This window comes from Simochromis diagramma, unplaced genomic scaffold (assembly GCF_900408965.1).
Source record: "Simochromis diagramma unplaced genomic scaffold, fSimDia1.1 OVJJ01000802.1, whole genome shotgun sequence".
Taxonomy (NCBI): Eukaryota; Metazoa; Chordata; class Actinopteri; order Cichliformes; family Cichlidae; genus Simochromis; species Simochromis diagramma.
The window spans coordinates 12959744-12976627 of NW_024387492.1; the positions used below are offsets into that span (position 1 = coordinate 12959744).

The 16884-nt window shown below is 40.0% G+C and overlaps 1 protein-coding gene across 1 annotated transcript; it reads right to left on the reverse strand.

Moving 5' to 3' along the window:
* Positions 1-11668: 11668 nt before the first annotated feature.
* Positions 11669-14175, reverse strand: LOC120725072 (potassium voltage-gated channel subfamily F member 1-like). Its single transcript, XM_040017724.1, has one exon. The coding sequence runs from the start codon at positions 13925-13927 to the stop codon at positions 12431-12433; it is 1497 nt and encodes a 498-aa protein (XP_039873658.1). The 5' UTR covers positions 13928-14175; the 3' UTR covers positions 11669-12430.
* Positions 14176-16884: the final 2709 nt, after the last annotated feature.

The window sequence follows — 16884 nt, forward strand, 5'->3', positions numbered from 1 at the left end:
GAGCCGAGTGACGCTTCAAAATTTGAGCCGAAGTAAAACAGAAGGTTAATAGTCTGCAGTGAGTTAGCATATTCTACTGTTCTAGTGATGGATGGATATTCTTCAGACTTTAGAGAAACCAAAGTCATTATTAGTTCTGCATGTGAGTCAGATTGGGGAGGTTTTCAGCATCAGGGAAAGAGTTTTATAATCTCTGAGTTTGAACAGTGTCGAAACAGATTAGAAAAAGGCTTGCATGTGACTCAGATGTGCAAAAGCTGCACTGCCATGACTTTGACGTCATTGTTTTGCAACTGTCAGTAAAACATTCCAGCACTGATAAAATGAATTGATATGTTTGTACGAGTGTGATTCAGATGGGTTGGTAAGCTTTGAACCAGTTCTTGATTCTGATCCTTGTTCACAACAGAAAAAAAGTTCCCCCTTAGTCTCACGCTTTTTCTTTTTTTAGTAACTGCTGCTCAAAACATTGAGGTATAATCAAGCGTACCATTATTTTATGCAGGGCACAAACTTAAGATCAACCACAATCCCAGCAGATCATCTCAGGCCACATCAGCTAACGACCTAACTGAAACCCTTTTATGCATCCTATTGGACAATCTCAGTTTATGACTACAATTCAGGCAGCTTTGGCCTGCCTACATTTAGACCACCAATCCACTTTGCAACCCACCTTCTCTGATCTGTCCGACTCGATCAGTGTTTGTTCTTATCGCCTGATCTTCGCTGTGCTTGGAGCTCGCTGCTACTCCTCCTGCCTCTGGCTCTGGGGTTGTTTTTGTTTTTTACCTGTACTGATGTTGTTCACCTTTATTCCTCGGCTTTGATATTTCGTAGGTCTTACTCACCTTTTTATGCCGAGTGCGTTCGAGCTCGGGCTGTAATAAGAGAAAAGGTTGTTAGACTCATTAAAAGCTTTCCTCAAGGTGGGTGAGAGAAGTCACGCTGTGGCTGCCTTCAGGAGCTCGAGGCCATTACCGTGCAAGCACTTAACAAAAGTAACACTCTCCCACTGAACCCTTTATCAACCTTCCCACGTTTTTGCCAGTGATTGAGGGCACTTTTGTTTATCCGTCAAACCCGTGCATGTTTAGGATCAGCATGTATTCCTTCAGCACATTTGATCAATAATCCCAGAAGCAGTTAAAGGTGATGGATTTGGGGAAAAATAATTAAAAATGCTTTGTTTTTCATAATCAAATATGTGGATTTTATTCTTGTTATTTTCCTGCTCATATATCACCTCACTACTTGACAACATAAACATGGCGAAAGAAATGTGATGTAGTATTTGTGCATTATCCCATTATTGGCAAAGAGAACTGAGGTTGCTTCGCCTACTGTATGATTAGTTGTTGTAAATGGCCTCCCATGCTCTCTGGGGAATTTCGCTGTTAAGAGGCTCTGCCTAGATGGATGCCACGTTTAACACTGTGCCACAAATCACCGCTGTTTTACTGCAGGAACAAAGGTTGTGTGAGGTTACCTCAATATCCCCAGACATAGGAAAACAACGAAAAACAGCATCCATCAAAATCTCAGTAAAAATGCAGACATAGGTGGAGGAAATCTGTGATTGTGGCACCAAAATATGAAGAGAATTTCACCACAATCGATGAAGAACATAAAGCTGCACTCATGATGGCTGTTTAAGAGGGAAGACATCCTTTTAGTATCTAGATATGGCCAAGTAAGGCTATTAAAACATCTGTGGGTAAAGATTCGGTATGCTTTATACTTGTCAATTTAACTTGGGGAAGAGGAAGTCAGGTTTATGTTATTCCAAAGCTAACGTACCAAAAAAAAAAAAAAGTGTGTAATCTTTCCTTGACAAGCTCATTCACACCATTAAAACAGACAGATTAATTCCTCCTTTCCCTTCAGGCTGTACAAACTGCAGGATCAGAAGCTGATGTAACATCTTTCATCTCAATATCTTGTCACAGCTACTCCTGCCATGTCTCGTTCTATAATTTTTTTGTCTTTCCAAATTGATTTCTTGATTACAGTTCATGTGTAATCACCCACCGTGACACATGCAGAGGACAAACGGAGAGTCCTCAGAGAGTTTAATTACCTCCGAGCGCAAAGCCAAGGACTCGGCATTTCATCACGGTCTGACATCTAAATCTCCTTGAGGACCCCTCGCATCCTCTGCCATAAGTTTTCATGTCTGCTCGCTGATGTTCTTTCACTGAGCTCATATGGATTATCATCTGGCACCATCTGTCCTGGGGGGCTTTATGCAGTGCTTATAACAGACCTTTCACCTGTTGTTGGGGCGCTTGCAGTGGAGTCACACAGAGCTGCCAGCAGCCACTGAAACTTGTTCAGAGCAGTTAGAAACGAGGTTAAGACCACTGAGGAATCATGTGTCATTGACAGGCTCTGAGATTAGCTTAAGTCAACTGTTTCTAAGTTTAAAAAATAAAACTAATAAGGAAAGAGATCATTTGTCACATATAAGAGAGCTTCTGAATAGATCTCTGTTTTTTAATCTTTTTTTCTTTAAGGAAACTGACTGTGCATGATTGCGGAGGATTAGCCAGGAGCTGAAATCGCTCTATTAAGGCTCACTTTCTCCTGGCTCAACACATAAATCTTCAACTTTTGGGAAATGTGCTCCTTAGTTTTTCTCAAAGTTAATGTAGATGAGAAGATCCCACTCCCCCACAAAAACTGACTAAATCAGACAGCCAAAGTTTAAAAACAGGGATTTGACGTTTTATGGAGGCTTATATGTTCCTGTGCACTTTACAGTTTATCTATATTTAAAGTAAGATGGGCTCAATGTTCTAATCTATAAAACTTTGGGTTTGTCATGGACGATTTTTATGTAGGGATAATAAAATTTTTCATAAAATGGATTTTGCCTCCAATGCTGTGAATATTCTTTATTCAAACCACATTTCTTTTTATTTTCTAAAGTAGGAAAATGGTACAGGGATTTATTGAAACATATTTGGTATGGTCGCCTTTGTGCTTCAACACTCTTTGAACTCTCCTAGGGAAGCTTTCTTGTCATTTCTTTAAGTAGTCTTCAGGAAAAGATCTCCAGGCTTCTTGAAGGACATTGAAAGCTCTTCTTTGGATGCTGGCTGCCTTTTTTTTCCCATCAAGATGATCCAACACTGCTTCAATAATGTTGAATCCTGGGCTCTATGGAGGCCAATCCATTGTGTGTATTTCTATCCAGGTATGCTTTTACTGCATTGGCATGCTGAAAAATCAACCTGATGCCAATCAGATGCCCTCCAGATGGTATTGCATCCTGGATCAAAATCTGACCATACTGCTCTGTGTTTATAATTCAGTCAATTTTGTAAAGATCTCCAACACCACTGGCTGAAATGCAATGCAAACCATGACAGAGCCTCAAAGAGCCTTTACAGATGGCTGTAGACACTCACTGTTGTACCTCTCTCCTGACCTACCAAATGCTGGCAATGATTTGAATCAAATATTTACCATTTGGACTGATCCCTACATAAGATCTGCTGCCCCTGTTTCTCAGGTTTTTCTCCCTGTTCCCCTTACTTAAAAAATGGCTTATTGACAGCAACCCTTCCACTGAGACCATTTCTGATGATGCTTCACTGAACAGTAGATTTAATCGGCTGAATGACCAGATGTATCTCTCAGGTTCCTGTTTCTTAAGGACATATAACTTTAAGACACTGATCATCATCTCCTGCAGAAAGTCTTTTTAGTCCCGCCACTTCTTAATTTGTCCTCTACTTGCTTCTTAAAAAAGTTTCTTTAAAAAAGTTTTAAGTACACACTATACACCACGCTGAGATATGCCAAGTTTTCAGCTAAGAGCTCATCTCTCTTGGAGCAAAAATATTCTATGCCTGTCAAGTTTTGTTATTTTTGACATTTTTCATAGATTCAACGAAAGAAATTGGAAGAAATTATAAGTGATGAGTGAAAAAACAGCCAATGCCCAAAGAAAAACTTTTAACAACCTCCAGAGACCCTGGAGAACTGTTGCTCAAGACCGCTTTGAAAAAATTACATAAAAGTCTGAATCCACAGAAGCAAAATCTAAGAAATATAAGTAAAGAAATTAAGCACAACTCAACACTTTTGCAAAGTATTGTATTTGTATAAAACTTTAGCTAATTTCCTCTTGTTAGCCTCCAGGGATAGAAAGCCCAGGCTAGATATTACAATACTGCAAAGCTGTCACACTTTGAGAAATGGAAACTGCATGACTGAAATCTTTTATGACAGAGACAAATTTCACAACCCAGAGGAGGTATACATCTGATAATGCCCCCACTAAATATTGTTTTTATGACCTGCCACCCTAAATTGATTGTAATTATTGTTGGAACCCACTAAAGGACAAGGATGTTCCACTCCATAAAGCTTCATTGTCTCTGGATAAGATAATCAGCACCTGCAACTGTGTCAGTGGGCAGCTCAGATCTATCACTACAGCGCTGGTCTCTTGAGGGCAGTTTCCTTAATGGGATGTCCATACATTTATCAGTAGAGGTGACACAGGACCGCTACAAGATGCCCTTTGTAATCCATTTTTGAAGTGAGAACCATCAGTGAAGGGCATCAGTGAATTGACTAGGTGAGCAAAGAAAGAACAACATGTGCCAGAAGGAAGCAGACAGTCATACCTCTTTGTTATACTGACTGTGGTACAAAGGGGAGCCTTTTTTTTTTCTTTTATCTGCTGCTTTTTATAACGCTTTAATTGAATTAATTTGCTTTTAAAAAAAAATCAAGCAGTGGATGGGTTGATTTTTAAACAAACGGGGGCAGCTTTACGAGCTTCGGCTTTGAAAAAGTATTTTGAAGCTGTCCGAGGCCCTGATCAAAGCACTCAGCACAAAAGTAAAGTGTAAAGCTGTGACACAGAACACAGTGCACAGCCACAAAATGACAATTCAAAGACTGTGACACAATGCATAACAAGTCGGTAACAACAAGAATAAATACACCATGATTCTGACTTTAATTTACATATTCATATTTGCTGAATGAATGTTCATTTTACTCTGGGGGACACAGCAGTGTCAGCATGAAAACAGTGGAATATAAAGAGGAGATTATTTTCCTGCCCTCACTGAGGCTGGTTTAAACAAAGCCTTCAGTGGCTGAATGTATGCATTGTTTGTATTGATGTTCTGTATTAAATTTTCAAAGAAATGGCTCAAAGGTTTTCTAGGAGTTAAGATAAGCAAAAAGGCAACTCAGAGGTCTTTACTGAATATTAAATACTGTTCTCAAGCAAGGAGGCAATTAGCCTAGTTTAGTATAAAGGCTAAAACGAGGGGGGTAACTGGCTTTTCACTGGTCACACTTATTAAGCTGGTTAAGTAAATGTTTTAAACTGATGACCTTATATGAAGTCATGTCGATAAATGGCGCGGTCCTGTTTGGCATCCCGCTCTGTGAGTACTAATCCCACCATGTTCTCAAAAGTTTACTAAAGTTTACTACTACAAGTTTTAGTTTTTACCCTTTTATTGATGATGAAAGATCTGAGTTTATTTGGGGCTAAAAGAAGAAAGTAGTTTTTCTAGTACGCTAGTCTCATTTAGGGGCCATAGCATAGTCTGTTTATTGGCGCTATACACTTTGAGTTTCAAATTGAAAAGGCAACTAGATTCCTGTTTGACCACAAATGTTTGGTTTACTGTTTATATTATTGTGTTATAATCAAATTTAATATAATGGGATCATTTTTTACTGATCAGCAGTCCTAGGAACAGCAAAGCAAAGAACCTTTTGTCTTTTCATATATATATATTTGCCTTTCATATATATATATATGTGTGTATATGTATATGTATATATATGTGTGTATATATATGTATGTATGTATGTGTATGTATATGTGTATGTATATGTATATGTACAACTAAGCTTTGAGATTGCATCCTGCACCAAGACCAAACTCATCTTTACTTTAATATCAAAACATTAAATTAGTTTAATTGCATTTAAGTTTTCTGAAACAGTAACACAGGAAACTAAATGGAGCAATTAACAGCACAGAGTAAACATATTCATCAGCGAGACAAAGTGAGCATCGCAATTGATTTTTAGATTAAGGCTCTGTGCACAGGTTTATCATAAAGCCATGCTTGAATATTAGTATTCCAACACAATAGCTAATAAAACCAATGAGAGACTATTAAGCTGATATATTGATTTCATAAATATTTTGTTGTACCCTTTGGTTGAACATACGCTATATAAATCCATTCACCCAGTTTTATGTAGATGCTTATCCAATGGGATCACAGAGGGCTGATCCCAGCTGTTGCATGGTGAAAGGCAGGGTACACGCTGGACAACAGGCAAGTCCATAACAGGGCTAGCAGAGAGAATTAGTAAACCACACACTCTCATATCCAAACCTCAATGTAAACAGCTAATTTGCAATCAGCTCTCGCCACTGAATGAATCAAATAAGATGTTTTCCTGAAAACAAACTGATGCAACTTTCCTGAGCCTACATTTTGAAGCAGCAGGGACCACCATAGATGTTTTCAGTGAGTTAAGGTCACAGCAAATTGCCTCCTGGAAATTCAGTGTATTACACTGTGATAGCCTGGAACCACCCACTCTATATTTCACATTAACGGGCACTCCAAAACACCCTCAGTTAACAACCCTGAAAAAAAGCAGGTCATAACTTGCTCACCCGATCTCAAGATACTGAGCTTACACTGAAACTAAGGGCGGTATTAAACTCTTGACATGTGTTCTTTTTTCCCAGCAGCTCTTCCCAGCTGAATGGTTGTGTGAAGATTGGTAGACAGACATGTGTGGGAACATGTATCATAGTTTATCTTTCCACTCTCTGAGCATGAATCGTCACTTTCACCGAAAGAAAAGATAAAATGGTAATCAGGTATCACTGCAATCTATGGGGATAGTTATTGCTAATTTCTTTTAAATGAAGGTATTTACATGCCCTATGTATTAGTGCACCCATAGTTATCACTCAGTATTCTCTTGCAGGTGTCTTCAAACAGATTCATAGCATTTGCAAAACCCTCATTCATATCTTTGCGGGAGCTTTGCATCAGACAGCATGTCTCTTAGTCCCTAAGACAAAAAGTAAAAAAAAAACACATCAGTGAGAACTAGTCTACAGGTGAGTCATTTTTCTCATAATGCATTTTCTTTTTTTTTTTTTTTTTTTTTTGTAGTTCTCTGTAATATACCACCAGCAAAGAGCGGAATTGTTTTCACTGTTTACCACTTTGCACTTTGAAAGGTTTTGGCACATTCAGCTGCGAGGCTACATTTTAAATGATGCAGTGACTGTGCACGGGTTATTTGGCATTCCAAACGAAGGTCTGTTATTTACTTCAGAATACTGTACATTTCTTAGCGTTGTTCTTATAAACCCACAGGAACAGATGTTTTGCAAAAGAACATTTTGCAAAAATAAAAGTGGAAAAAAGTGATAAAGGTGCACGAGAGGGAAGAAAAAAAAGCTATGAAAATAATTTTAGCAGACAGGTTGAGTGGGATCAGCGCATCATCCCATTCTGCTATTTTGTTGAAGGTCAGATTTAATCTATGTAATTATTGTCATGCAATTTTATGCAGCTCTGCCTGAATTGAAGTGCTCCAGGGTACGCCTACGCAGTGTTTTAAACATTCCTGCTGAAAAAAGATGAAAAGGGCACACAATCTTGTGAAATATGTTTTTCCCTCTTTTTCTCAATCTAACATCAGGGAGATTACCTTTTCCCTTTCCTGCAGCTGAAAATATCTTTCAAGCAGCGATAGTGCTCGCAGGGGTGGGCTGTTAAGCCTTAGCACTCCCATTCTTATTCAAATGAAGGCATTTGACCATCTTCTGCAGGATATGAATCTATTCAAATGTATCCCATTTGTACGGTTTCAGGGCCGACATTATCTGCTTTTAGTGTGATCTTGGGTACTATTGCATCAGCAATATGCCTGAAAGTTTAAATGGCATTTGTTTTGTTTATCTTCGTCTATTTTTCTTTTCTCTTATTTTCAGACACACTCCAGGAGTGACGTTAGCTTGTCCTCTGAAGCGTACATTTGATGATTTAAGTAAATTGCTCCACCCCAACACCAGCACAACGGCAGCCAACATCCAAAGAAGAGCTTTGAATGTCCTTTAAGAAACCTGAAAAACTATTCTTGAAGACTACTTCAAGAAAGACTTTTGCACAGTACTATATGACCCTGACCCTCCTGGCTTTTCCAAACATGAGGTTTATCTCTGCAGTGGGTGCTTTAGCATCAGAGTTCCACAGCTTCGGCTTCGGATTAACCCGCCTGGAAAAGGAAGAAGTGTCAGAGACTCAGTGAATTCATTAAAAAAACTTTCTTTTATAGCTACACTGTCTTTAAAATGTCATTTTTTGTTGCCACCATTCATTTTTAGTCATGTTTATTCATTTTATTTACATTTTGTGTTTGCATTTTTTCTAGTAATTTTAACTTCACCTTAATTTTCTGTTGTTTTTTGGACAGTGCTGCCTTGTTTTCTGTTTTATTTTACCTTGTGGAAATCTACACAGGATACCCAGACGGTGAATAAAAGCTTTTCATATTAAAATCACATTTTACAACAACAGCAGAGCAAACAGCTGCTTTGGGACATGTAAAACATAATTTGCTTTAGTTTGTGTTTTATTTGTCTGCACCATTTGTATACAGGATACCTACAGAGACTTCCCTATTTTTAGATGGGGAACGTGTGCATGATCCTTGTTCTAAAGGTCAAAGGAGGGGAGAAATGGGAGAGGCATCAGTGTGTCCATGCTGTCATCAAAATTTTTGGGTGTAACCCAGTACTAGCGTGCCGGTATGCCACAAGTTAACAATCGGGAGTCAGCTGGAGGGGATGCGTGAGTTTTAAGAAGCGCTTTGATTTCCTGAAACACATGCAGATATGGCAGGTGGCAGTCAAGCAGTTAATTTGTTAATTTGCTAAATGTTTATTTATAACAAGCAACATGTGATACTAGATATAATAAAATAGTCGGTGATATAAATATTGTATGGTATCAAACAAACATAGTGTGCTGCATAGCCTCACTGTGTGCTGGCATAGATGATCCTTTCAAGTCTTTTTTAAGTATGTAGATAAACTGGTTGACCATTTTCCACCAAATGTTGACAGTTTTTTAAACAAAATTGGTTTTCCGTCATACCATCATGTCTCACAAGTTTAAAGGATATAAATATATATTGATTCAATAGTAACAAGCATTATCTGGCTGGATTATAATTGGTACTATGTTGGACAATGGGATAATGAGTACAATGTTGTGCAAATGTTTATCTTTAAAACCCACTGAATGTAGTGGATGACCACTGTGTGGGTGTAACAATTGGCAACTGGCAATCAGATCACAGCAAGCCACTGCAGAGTAGATCACACATGACTGTGGGCATACGGGTGAACAACTATGTTCATGTGTGAGGGCAATTATGTGTGAGCACTTGTAGAACGGGTAGGCGTTATAGAGAGGGGTGGGGTGGGGGGGGGGGGGGTGTTTATATATGCCAGAGTCTGTGCTTATACATCTAAATTTGAACATGAGCGTGTGTGTGTGTTTGCGTGTGTGCCGTAATAACATTGTTCCATTACACAATGCATGCCTTTGACATTCCAGTCCCACCTGTCAGCGTGAACAAAGGCCTTTCTCGCAGGCTTTGACATGCGTGAGTCTGCTGCTGGACGGGAGAGATAGCGGCCCTGTGTAGGATGTGTGTGGGAGGACAGCCTGGAGAGTCCTTCCTGACCTTCTCCACGGGCTTCCTTTCAGGTTGACTCGAGCTAAGTGGAAAACACTAGTGAAGATGTAGCCATGCAGAAGGAGTGCCCCCTTTCTCTTCAAACTGACATTTTGTAAGATGTATCAGGTGATTTAGTAATGCAGCAATCACAGCGCTTGAGATTAACATGTTGCTCTTTACTTTTAGCTTCCCCAAATCCCAACTTTTAACTTAAACCAAGAGAAATTCTACATTGGAGATTAATGTGAAAACTGGGATTCTTTTATAATAACTACATTATGTGACTTATTTGTACTTAATATTTTAACCTTTTAAGTCGCTGACCGTGGCTCAAGAGTTGGGAGTTCGCCTTGTAATCGGAAGGTTGCCGGTTTGAGCCCCGGCTTGGACAGTCTCAGTCGTTGTATCCTTGGGCAAGACACTTCACCCGTTGCCTACTGGTGGTGGTCAGAGGGCCCGGTGGCGCCAGTGTCCGGCAGCCTCGCCTCTGTCAGTGCGCCCCAGGGTGGCTGTGGCTACAATGTAGTTTGCCATCACCAGTGTGTGAATGGGTGGATGACTGGATGTGTAAAGCGCTTTGGGGTCCTTTGGGACTAGTAAAGCGCTATACAAATACAGACCATTTACCATAATACATTTTTTGAGGCTGAAAAGTTAAGTTAAGGCTACAGGAACTATCCAGTGATTCCTAATTAAGGGTGCTCCTACAGTAGCTCCTAAAACTGTAGGCACAATTAATTATGTTGTTAATGTATAAATAGGCATGATTCATTAATTACTGAAGATGCACACATCACCTTATAATGCCTAAAACTAAGCTGTTCAAGTTTTATTTTTCCTGCCGTATGATTTACTATAAATCCCTATCAGGTGCAAACAGCTGCTATATATCGAAAAGGATTCTGCTGTGAATTTTAGTTTAGTTACCTTGGAAGGTCATAGACTGACATTCTTGCTCTTACCCATAGACATGGGATTATCTTTCACATCCACTATGCAGACTATGAGCTTTAGTCCTTCATACAGACCTTTAGTATGGATTAATGATAGCTGTCTGTAAAAGCAGCACAAATTTTGTGTTATGACAATCCAGAGAGACACTAACACATAACCAGCTGAGTTCTCTGCAATCAGGGGTTACTCTATGTATCTAAAGTTGTTCTGGACAGATATAATCAAATATCAAGACAAAATGTATCATAAATTATTCAGATAATAACCCACCTCACAAGAAAATTGCAATAAAAAAAAGTTACCTTATAGAACTTTAGGGGCTTTCAACTGAGAGCAATGATTTAAAAGTTTAAAAGCCACATTAGACATGACATCTGAATGAAACGTGCCAGATTTTAATTATAGCTCCCCTACTGTGCCGCCTAATTTTTCTAAGGACTGGTTTATTTGTGCAGCAAATTTCATGTCACTCAGACTAATGGCGTAGGAGCTGACACCTTTCAAACCGTGAAAATGTAACCTTTAAAAATAGCCCCCATTAGGGCAATTTAAGAGTTCACTCTGGAACATATGAGGCAGTGCGAAAATACACGGTGGTTTCAAGTTTCTTTAAAATCCATTACCTGCTTTCCAGACAGTTCTATTATTTATTTATTTATTCTTTTTATGTATTTTTCTTCATTGTATTTCCCCGAACGCTGAAAAACTAATGTATAGAGTTATACACGAGCGTTTTTGTTTTGCCTGTTGCTTCTTTCCCTCATCTATAACTCGCTGGTCAAGTTTATTCCTCGGAACCTCTGCAGAGATGGTGACGACTGCTGTAAAAATTTAAACCCATTTACAGGAACATGTCTTGCAGGCAAGGAAGCCTCTGAAGTTCCGATGTCGGCAACACGAGCTTAACGAGAAATTCAGTCCAATGACACAGACGCTGCATTAAAAATTCCTGCACAGTAGACGGGCTTTATGTTTGATGCATTACCTCACAATCATATAGTGTCAGTTACAAAAAAAATTACAATGATGCCATGACGATTACAGGCAGCAGCAAAAATAAACCCACCCCCAGTCTTATGTTGCTTTGTGTCCCCATCATACACCTTTGGCTGCAACACGTTGCAGTGATACAGTCACCTACCTCATTTGAATGTATGGCATGTGGTCTGTATCCAAACACCTTCAGCTTTTCTTCAGCTCTGTTTTGATGTCTATACACTCTCACAAATCAATCCTGGGGTCATTACATTTCTCTGTGCTCTTGACTAAAGCTGCTTGTCTGCGTTACTAAAAGCATTTACTGTGATGTATATATTTCTGTACAGAGGACTACGCTACAATGCGGTCTACAGTATAAGTGTGAGGACTATGGGCGTGTTATATAAGATGTCTACATGGGGGAATCGGTGTATTGGCTGTTTGAACAGAACCCCTCAGCCTACAGCGAGTCACTGCGCAAAGGCACAGCTCATCAATTCAATATCTCACACAAATGTCTGTTTAACAGGCGCAAATCCTCAAATGCATTTAAAGGTCCCTGGAAAGCATTAAAGCCTTCTTCTGTCCACGAGACTATTTACATTCTGCAGTCACGGCGGTGTCATTAAACCAAATTTGTCAAGTTACGTTTGAATAATTTAAAACTGAATAATTAATTTCATGATGTTTCTTCTTTTGCTGACTTTTTAATGTAAGGGGGGTTTCCCTTTCATGAGATAAAATGTTCAGTGGCCTCGGCTGTGCTTTCAAAGCTTGTGTCCATGCTAGGGGTCTGGATGCCCGCCCCTCCCCTGGGATCCTTCAGTAAGGGAATGAATGTATCGCTGTGACCGGAACGCATGTCGTTGTCCCAGGCTCCTGCACCGCAAATATGTTTATGGGAGCCAGATGCAGCCTTGAGCTCGCCGCCGGTGCGCAGTGCCATCAGTTCAATCTCATGTTTGGCCGCAGTCTCCAGCACCTGTTGCTTGTTGTAGAACAAGACAAAATTGTTGATGATGGGATGTATAGGAAGGGCTATGGCGATGACCCCACAGAGAAAGCTGATAGCCGCGTTACACCGACCTAAAGTGGTCTTAGGGTAGACATCTCCATACCCCACTGTGGTCATGGTGATCACAGCCCACCAAAAAGACTGTGGGATGCTGGTGAACAAGGTGTCCGGGTGATTCTGCTCCATAGTGTAGCCCAAAGCCGAGAAAAGGAATACCCCCACGCCCATGTACATAAGGAGCAGTCCGAGCTCCTTCAGGCTGCTCTTTAGGGCAGATGTCAGAGTCTGGAGTCCCGAGGAATGGCGAGCCAGCTTGAAAATGCGCGCAATGCGCATTATGCGTAAAGCCTGCACTGCTTGCTGCACATTAGCCAGCTCCATCACTCCCGCGCCGAAGGAGGTCAGAATCAGCACCACATAAAAGGGCATGATCGCCATGAAGTCGATTATATTCATGAAGGACAGTACGAATTTTATTTTATTTGGGGAAGAGATCAGACGCAGGAGGTATTCAATAGTAAACCAGCCAATGCACACAGTCTCGATGACCTCCAGGACCGGATGCTCCGTGAGTTTACCCTCCGAGTCCTCCACCTGCAGGTCGGGGATGGTGCCGACGCACATCACCACGGAGGAGATGAGGATGAAGATGAAAGAAACTATAGCGATTATGTGGGCAGGCAGGGACGATTCTGGCTTTTCCATCAACCGCCAGAGGCATATCTGGAAGCGCTGCCAGCCCCCTGCAGACGGATCGCCTTCTCTGTCGACAAGGATAGTTCTCACTTTCTCGGCTATCTCTGCAAGTTCATCCTCTACCTCTTTCAGGTGGCTTTTGCAACATTCATCCAGAAAATCCGAGTCAATTTTCCAGAACTCCATCTCCTTCATGAAGCAAATTGGACATATGCCTCGTTTCATGTGTATCTCCCCATAATAATACAACTCAATTATGCACTTAAAAGCTTCGGGGTCTCTGTCAAAGTAAAATTCTCCCGTGTCCGGGTCGTAATCGTCACATATTAACGAGATTTCTTCAGAAGATTTGAGTGAACTGTCCACCAGCTCTGCCAGTCGAGTCTCCGGGAAGCGAGTCAACACGTCTCCATACAACACCTGTTTCACTCCGCCGATATTCACCACAATCTCAGTCTCTTCACTGGCTTCAGAACCGTTGCAGTCTGCATACCGCGTCCTCTGGAAGCCCCACATTATTCTGACAAGTCCGCCAGAAAACAGCCAAACTCTTTGAGATTATAACAGAATCCGTTTTCTGACAAAGTTAACGCAAGTCACTAGAAGCTCTGGCGCTGTGCGTAACAACCGACAAATCTTCTAATTTCTGTTCTTTTAGGTTAGAAAAAAATGTATGCTCAGAAACTGAATGCAGCGTGAAGTCTCCTCACTTCCACTCAGCTGTGTTTGGCAGTGATCATTGCGCCTGTGCGCTCTGAGAAAGTTGGCATTGAAGTGCGCCTACTATCAAGCGTGCCATAACCAAAGCAAACCGAGATTTCCAGGCTTAAATTTCACAATAAAACACGTATAGCAGTATGAGACAGGTAAAAGTGGAGCAGGCTGTTTATTTAATGTATAATTTAAAGACACACTCTTTGTTCCCAAAATTGTACGCCAAGTTATGTTCATTATGGGATGCCAATAGTAGCACATGCAAAATTCAATGTATAGTTTGTTCAATAATAAATTAGCGCATTATACTAAAAGTTATGGTTTGTTCTAATATTCACTCAGCTTGCTATAGCCCCACCCGACCTATTATCTTGGCATGTTATGCTTTTATTTTTTAAAGCTCGCTGGATGTCTTCCGCTCGCGCAGTGCAGCCAGGCGCAGATCATAAATCTCCAAGGCATGTGATGATTTGTGAAACGGTAGGGTCATAGTCGTACCTCTGGGTTGGGTTGGAGGAGAACAACAACTGGTTAAAGTGGCAGTTAATCAAATCATCCATTTTTCCATCAACAGCGGATGAAATCTTAACCCAAATGGATGCATTATCCATCATCCATTTTGAATTCATTATCACGCAGCGCAACAGCTCAGCAAACAGCTAATTATTAAGTACTTAATATGAGGAGTAATCGAGACTTTTTAAGGAAAAGCAACTGAAAAAAACGTAACTGGCTCCTATGAACTGAACTGACAGAAATGGCTGGAAATTACAATCAGTGGCAGCTTTACTGTAATGCGTTTTTTTTTTTTTACACTTTTGGCCTATTTATACACATTTTTAATATATTTTCCAGAATATTTATTTTCTGTGTTTATTTTATGTATTTCTTGTCTTTTTACAAGTTGAACACCGAGTTCACCTGATCAAACCTCCAGCTCACTGAAGTAACAGCTTGAATGGCTTTCAGCAGCCATTCTGCATGTCTTGTTCTTTGTCTCCACCTACTGACAATATCTTTGAACGACTGCATCTTAAGCTATCTTCGAAACACTTCCCATGTTTGCACTTGTCAGTCATTCACACCTATGGTCAATCTAGAATGACCATGCGTAGTTTGTGGACTGTGGGAGGAAGAAAAGCCACATAGGAACGAGGAGAACTCAATTTTGACCACATTTCCTCTAAATTCTAAAAAAAAAAAAAAAAAAAAAAAAAAAGAAAGAAAGAAAGAAAAAAGAAAAGGATGACAAAATATATTGCATTTAAATTTTGACTGCTATAGTTAGGATGTAAATGTCATTTACGTGCAGTCATTACTTCATTTGTCCTCTTTACTGCTTGGTGGACCCTCTTTTGGCAGCTAGATTCTTGCTTGAAACCACAGAAGCTTTGATTATTTTACATAGAATGAAATTACATTTAATACGCCCTTTTTAGTGATTGATAAAGTGATTTATTGTAAAAATTAGAAAACATTTTTTAACTCATGGAAATTTATTGTGATATGAAATGTAGAAATTAAAAATCTTCACATAGGAGTTAAAACTCAGTCTTTAAGGCTGATTAATAGGTCTCAAACACAGACCAGCCACTTCATTAGGTGCATCTTGCAAGTGCCAGGTTGGACCCCTTTTGCCTTCAGAACTCCTTTTATTCTTCATGGCATGGATTCAACAAGGTGCTGCAAATATTCCTCTGAGATGTTGGACCATATTGATATGATAGCATCGCACAGCTACTCTAGATTTATCAGCCGAGTTTCCATTGGATATCCAATTCCACCACATCCCAAACGCGCTCTTTTAAATTGAGATCTGGTGACTGTGGAGGCCATGTGAGTGCAGTGAACTCATTGTCCTGTTCAAGAAACCAGTTTTAGATTATCTGAGTTTTGTGACATGGTGTGTTATCCTGCTGATCAGAAGATGAATACATAGTAGTTTTAATGGACTGGACAGGGTTAACAACAATACTGAGGTATGATGTGATGTGTAAGAGGCTCACTTAGTAGTAAGGGGGTCAAACTGTAAAAAGTATGCACACCACCTACAGCCTGAACCATTGACACAAAGCAGGATGGATCCATGCTCTCATTTTATTTATGCCAAATTCTGACTCTGCCATCTGAATGTTGCAGCAGAAATCGAAGCTCATCAGGCTCGTTTTTCTAATCTTCTGTTGTCCAATTCTGGTGAGCCTGTGCAAACCATAGGCTCAGTTTCCTGTTCTTAGCTGGCAAGAATGGCACCTAGTGTAGCCTTCTGCTGCTATAATACATCTGCTTAATGGTTTAGTGTGAGTTTACAGAGTGGTTGTTTGAGTTACAGTTGCCTTCCTTTCAACTCAAAGCAGTCTGGTCATTCTCATCTGACCTTAACAAGGCATTTTGGCCTAGAGTACTGCTGTTCAGTGGATATTTTCTCCTTTTTGATCAATTCTAAAAATGGGAGGATTGCATTAGGAAGTGCATTTGGTGTAAAATCCATGCCAAATGAAAGCACGTGAATTCATTCCATGTGGGAACCTCTTAGGAAATAAGGGAGCAGCCAAAGGTACTTTTTTTCATCCTAGAGATGATTGAGCAGGAAAATGCCAATAGACCAGCAATATTGAAATAGTCAGACCAGCCTGTCTGGTACCAACAATCATGCCACATTCAAAGTTATTTAAATCACCTTTCTTACAATTTCTGATGCTCAGTTTGAAGGTTATCTCATGTACATGCCTAAATTCAATGAGTTGTTATCATGTAATTGA

What these genes read in the sequence shown, in the direction of transcription:
- LOC120725072 (XM_040017724.1), bottom strand. Translation starts at nt 13,927, where the DNA reads ATGTGGGGCTTCCAGAGGACGCGGTATGCAGACTGCAACGGTTCTGAA.